Here is a 6000-nt window from a genome sequence, read left to right on the forward strand (position 1 = left end):
GCCTAATCTGATCCAAGAATAGCACAAAAAGTTTTTTTTGATCAAATCCCGCACCGGAAATGGCAAGCGCAAAGGTCTAAGCGGTTGGTTGCTGGACAGGCAAACAAGGCAATGGGGGGCAAGAATAAGTCGGAGAGGGGTCCTGATGGATCCTGGCCTTTATCCGCCCAGGCACTAGCGTCAACCGCCCGCCTGCGTGCAACCGCTCTTTTCCTCGCCACAATTCTACTGTGTACTCTTTGAGAAGTCCAATATATGTCTCCCGCCAACCATTGCTGCCGACCCCACAAAAGCAGATGACACTACCACCCACACTACCAAAGATAGATCGTTCCAGAGAACGGCCAAAGAGAGGTCGACCAATGAGTCTTTGACGGGTCAGATCTTGGCGTTGCGTTGGCCCCCGATTCATCAGTGGTTATTCTATTTTTGAACATTCTTGCTTGCTTTCTACCACATAATGAGGTACTACAGTACCTTAGTCAGTCCATGGGCTCCGCCTGGCATGTGAGTACTCTGCTATACTCCGTAGGTACATAGGTACGTATGTATGTGCGAAATGTGACAAGGTGGCACAGCTTTTGCACGTGAGCATCAATCTTACTATTTTTCTTTTCTTGATGCAGTTCTTCTGTCTTGGTTGTTACAAAAACAACGTTTTCGTTGATATCCCGAACAGGCGGTATATCAGGGACCTGAGGCAGCTCAGCCGAGTATATAAAGAGACGAACCAGTACCCCGTGTCTGTGAGCTAAAGCATATTCACTCGCCATGGATCGCTTGCATGTATGCCTACCGACTTATTGGTGCTGATTCAGGAGGTTTTCAATGATGAACCAACCTCTACAGTCTGTTAAGTGACCGCCTTCTGGGCAGTCCGGCGACATCTAGGCTGAACTTTGGCCACTACTTGGCGTGTATGGCGCCTCCGAATCGGGTAATAATCTTCCGCTGTTGTCCGTCAACATTCACGATGACTGTAACCCCATTTGTGCCCATTCCCAGCTTCTGCTTCAAGAAGTATCTACTGCTATTCTCGATACCATGTTGCGAATAGCCTGACGGACCTTTGGGTAGCAGGGCATTTCAAGGTTGGTTCGTAGTCGAATACTAATAGACAGCCATGTTGAGCTACAACCACACGATATACATTCGCCGAATTCCCAGCCAGTTTAATACCGCCTATCGCTCATAAATCCAAGATGTTGAGGGAATCTGTTGCTGTTGATGGTGCCAAATCATCAAAGCCCGCAACCCAAGGAGACTTTTGTTGAAGTATAACTCCACCTCTCTCCGCCTGTTGTTGGTTGGAAATCTATATAAAGAAAAAGAAATAGAATAATCATCATCACATGGTCCTACTTAGAGGTTTAGACTTGGCATCACTGTCAACCCCACGCAGGTTAATTTGAAAGCAAGACTCGAGCGCTTCATAATCAAGTTTTGCCCTGGTCCTACATGATTCATAAACAAGAGTATCCGCCAAGCTACTGCTATCAAGCCTGTACTTGGTGACTGGCAACCAGGAGAGTTGTCAAGATCCAATGGAAGATCAGGTGTCCCACTACAAAATGGATCGACTGACTTACAGCAGTTCGTATTGGAGCAGAATAACGAGATGCTTGTTCTTGATCTTGATATATGAAACTTCATCAAGGAACTGCGTGGTTCTTGCCGTGAGGGGTTTTTTAAGCGCCATCAAGCCCCATAGAAGCACACCCCGTCATTTCCTCTCTAGCCTATATATAGCCACTCGACCTGTACCTCATCACAGAAATAAACCTTCAGTCACCTTCTGTTCCTGCAGGCGGCGTCAGTCCCCACTTGAGAAAGCATCACATGTTAATTATTGCGAGGGAGTCGATTCCGTGCCCAACAATGGGTGGCTTGCCGTCAACCATTCTGTAATCTTGCCGTAAGGAAAGTTCAATCATGACGGGTACTACTCGGCGTCGGCCAATACAAGCCAATGTCGTGCTGGGGCCTTGGTGTAGACTTGGGCTGGTCTTCTTCGGTCCTCCTCAAATGTCCACTTTACCTGTTGGGGCTGGTCCCATAATCTCCAACTACATGAGGAAAGCAATTGTAGAGTTGGCTGCAACTATTTCCAAGCGTGTTGACGTGTGATACGACGGTGGCAATGCTGCCAGATGTTCAATAACGCTTGATAGATACCAGTATTAGGGCTTTCCGCTGTTCAATCCACTGTTCGCCGACACTAAACGCGCGAAAACAAGAGAAGCATCTCATCAATGCTATGATTGCAGGGGTAGCCACTTGCTCTGGAATGTCCTGGGGCTAGTATCTAGCGTTGGAACAATACTTTTTTGTGGCCTACGTAACAGCAATCGCCTACAGAACAAATATGGACATTAACCTGGGAAACCTTGTAAGTGAGCCATTTTACAGTCACTTAAAATAGGAGGCTCGCCAGGCGAAATTACTCCGGTCTATACCTTACGTAGGTAGGTAGCTACCAAAAGCAAATGCAGAAAGATGCAACCAAAAGTAGTAGGTAACACGGGTGGCTGTAGTTTCCTTGTACAACCTGAATAGCCGAAAAAGGCAACCAAACCTGCCGAAAGTAGATATCGCCTAGCTGATGCCTCCTTGACTGTCATACATCTTACGCAAGCCCGCAGTCGTCTACATAAGCCTACCCTCAAGCAGAACCTGATTGACCATGTGAGCAGCTCGTGTTCTGGTACCACAGAACACGATGAGGAATCCAGGCCCAGAGATGCTATTCTCGTTTCTCGGCTGGAAATGACGAACATCAAGTGTTTTGTTGAGCGAGTCTGGATGAAAATGGAACCCGTCCGTCACGAAAGCTTCCGAGTCCAGACGTCTCCAGGGCACAGGTCCTACTCGCGTGGGCAGCACAATGGCATTGCGAGGTAAGACGAGGAAACTACGAGTACCCAGACGCACACGTTGCCCTCCCGCCATATGGCCTGCTGTTGGATTAGGCAAGAGCATTGCTTACATGGGAGGCAGGTTTGCTGCTGGACGGATCGGAAGATACACGGATCTTGTGATATGACAGACTAGGTACCTACCTTACCTAGGTAAATGTTGAGTTGTTGTGGACTAGATCACATTTTTGTCTCCTTTAATTGAACCTCGCATATCTCAAGCTATAAAGGCCTGCATCTCAGAGAGTTTATGAACATTATATGGTGCTTCTGGGCTTCTATGACCTAAGCAGTGCTGGCTAGTCGCTTTCACATCCAACTGGACAACAGTCTTTGTTCTAGCCCCATCTTGAAATACAACAAATAATCTGATAAAACAAAAATATCTGAAGCACAATGCGGAGCCTTATAAGCATCTGCCTCCTAGCCACCCTGGCCGTCCAGGCGGCAGGCCAAGCCATTGGAAACTGGACGATCTATCGCTTCTCCCGCAACTGCACCGACGCCGTGGAGCCGCCCAAGGACCAGAACCGGTGTTCGTACCACTTCTTCATCAGCGAGAAGCCAGCCGGCGCCCCGGGCGCTTCCTTCCAACAATGCACCATCCACGTCTACTCCGACTGGTTGCCGGCCACACAGATCCCATGGGTGGCCGTGGCCTGCCTGGAGAACACGGAAGTGTCAAAGTACGCCGTCAGCAGCGGTTGGAACAGCAATGGCTTCATCACTGTCAACGTCATGAACCTCTTCACGCTCGAGAACGCGTACTTTGGCTACGACGACAAGGACCTGGTGGGCGGGGCTGAGGTCGCGAGCAAGACGGAGAGGGCATACAAGTTTGGGACGTTTGAGCCGCTTCACCCTGGCGGTGGTGAACTTTCGAGGTTGGAGCAGCGCAGGTCAGAGGCTCTTGTGCAGAGGCGAGATGACTGCGATGAGGCTTGGTGGGTTGTCAAGAAACTGCAAAGGAGTAAGTCTGACTACATCTCTGTTTTTTTCTTTCTTTCTTTTTTGTATGGAAGATTGCAAGAAAGAGAGAAAGCTTCGCAACTTTAATACCAGACCAGTACTGATCACTCGTATTTGGCTCAATCAGGGATAGACATGTCAAACCACGTGAAGATGTGGTTTGTCCTGCAGCGTTGCGGCATGAAAGACGCGCGCTGTGATCTCCTAACCGAAGGGGCCAACTTCACTCGAGGTATCGACGCCAGGCTGGACGACTTCCACGATAAACCCTGCGACAACAACAAAGATCTTCACATCTCTTGGGGCTACAAGGCCGACACGGATGGCGGCGTCATGACTATCGAAGATCGGAAAATGCGTCTTCGGGCGTTTCTCGGCTGGGATCATGTCAATGATCAGATCACCATTGAAAAGGAGGCTCGCGGCAAGGTAGAGGCCTACTGACTTCTTTGATGCTGGGGAATGAATATTGCTTAAGGGATGGTCTGAGAGAATACCATGATATTGCGATTAGACTTTGAGTGGCAGGGCTTTGGGATGGACAAAAGAGAATCATGACTTACGTCTGGATATAGACAGGACTGAGAGACGAGTAATAAGAGATACTTTCTAACATCGGCATCTCCTTGTTCCGTACCTATTCTCTTGTTTGATAAATTCGGTATTATTCCTTGGCTTTGTTAGTTCACATTTTTTCGTGCACTTGCTCAAAAAATGTTGAAAAATTGCTGAGCAACGGGTTGTTTTACACAGTATAATGCCAAGGCCTATCTGACTAGGTAAGGTACTCACCTGAATTCCAGATCAGAGAAAGCTTTGTTTTCTTGGTATATTTGGAGAAAACTCGGCTATGTCCATCTCAGAATAGAAGCAGCAAGCTGTGCTATTCTTGGCTTGAAACACGCAATATGGGATTCATCTTTGCTTGAGGAGACTTGATTTTTGATATTCAGGAAACATTAAAGGCTAGGTATGCAAGTACGTCTAAGCGAGAAACCCACCAAAACCAGACGGACAAAGCCCTTTCAATGCATGTATCCCAAAAACAACCACCCTCCATCGGGATGTATTTGGCGGCTGTCACTTTGCTCAAAAAGGCTAAGCGGCGGATTTGAAGGATGAATATCGATATGCACAAGATACCTAGTAGCCACTAAAAGCCCCTGGTCGGCTTCTAGAGTGCTGACGATCCCGTCACGGGATGGAGGGTGTTTTCGGTACGGACGGTAAGAGGATAAACCAATCCCGGGCGGCTACTAGCATATGCATATGGAGGCTCAGCGGGATGTGAGACGGTCTTTTCTTCTTCTTCTTTTTTAAATCTTCGCTTGTACATCGCATATTGAAGCTTGGTGTGAGGTGGTAGAGGACAGGTTCGTCACGATCCTATGGCTCCCTATGGCTGTCGACGTGTGATGGTGTCGCCAGAGTGCGACTATAGATTTTTCTTGAGTTGAAAGCTTCACGCTCGGATTCACTATTTCCTCCCGACCCGTGATATCACCAAAGGTAAGAAAAGACGCCAGAAATAAAACCCAACCAACGGAGTGTCTACGCTAGCCGCCGCCATAAACTCTCGAGCCTGTCACATCCCGTACTACCACTACGGCAGAATATCCGCCCGTTCTGAGAGGATTCGATTGGCATACATGGCGGACACAGCATGCAGCACACCACCTCATTGATCCTTCATCCTTCCCTTCAGATCTTGCATGCATAATCACACCATTATGCCATAGACTCCGGACGTGCTATTTTCCAATCAGTTTTTTTTGTTCCCCTCGGCCTGTCACTGAAGCAGTGCAGCTTTTACACCGGCAATTCACCACATACGGTCTGGTCAAGGAAATATTGACTTTAGACCGGTCTTGGCCTACTCCTCGCCTAAGTCCATGATAGTCAATATCTTACCCGAATGGTGGGGTTGCGGAGCTTTTCACGTTTGGTTTAATTGTTACCTGGGCTGTGTAATCCTCGTTATACCAGCTTGGACAGCGAGTTGTCAAACATCTCATGGCAAAGTTGGGCGCTTGTGAAGTCGATCCAAGGACTGTCTATTTCAAGATAGCCGCGGTGTGTCTTGTGTGTTCCTTTTGCGCTATTCTGGGAACAAAAT

General features: G+C 48.1%; 1 protein-coding gene across 1 annotated transcript; it reads left to right on the forward strand.

Moving 5' to 3' along the window:
- Nucleotides 1-3311: 3311 nt before the first annotated feature.
- PgNI_11466 (uncharacterized protein) lies at nucleotides 3312-4328 on the forward strand (the record flags this gene model as incomplete). Its single annotated transcript, XM_031131433.1, has 2 exons — nucleotides 3312-3885; nucleotides 4012-4328. 2 exons carry the CDS (start codon nucleotides 3312-3314, stop codon nucleotides 4326-4328), a joined length of 891 nt encoding a protein of 296 aa, XP_030976887.1.
- Nucleotides 4329-6000: the final 1672 nt, after the last annotated feature.

This window comes from Pyricularia grisea, chromosome VI (genome assembly GCF_004355905.1).
Source record: "Pyricularia grisea strain NI907 chromosome VI, whole genome shotgun sequence".
In the NCBI taxonomy this organism is placed as follows: Eukaryota; Fungi; Ascomycota; class Sordariomycetes; order Magnaporthales; family Pyriculariaceae; genus Pyricularia; species Pyricularia grisea.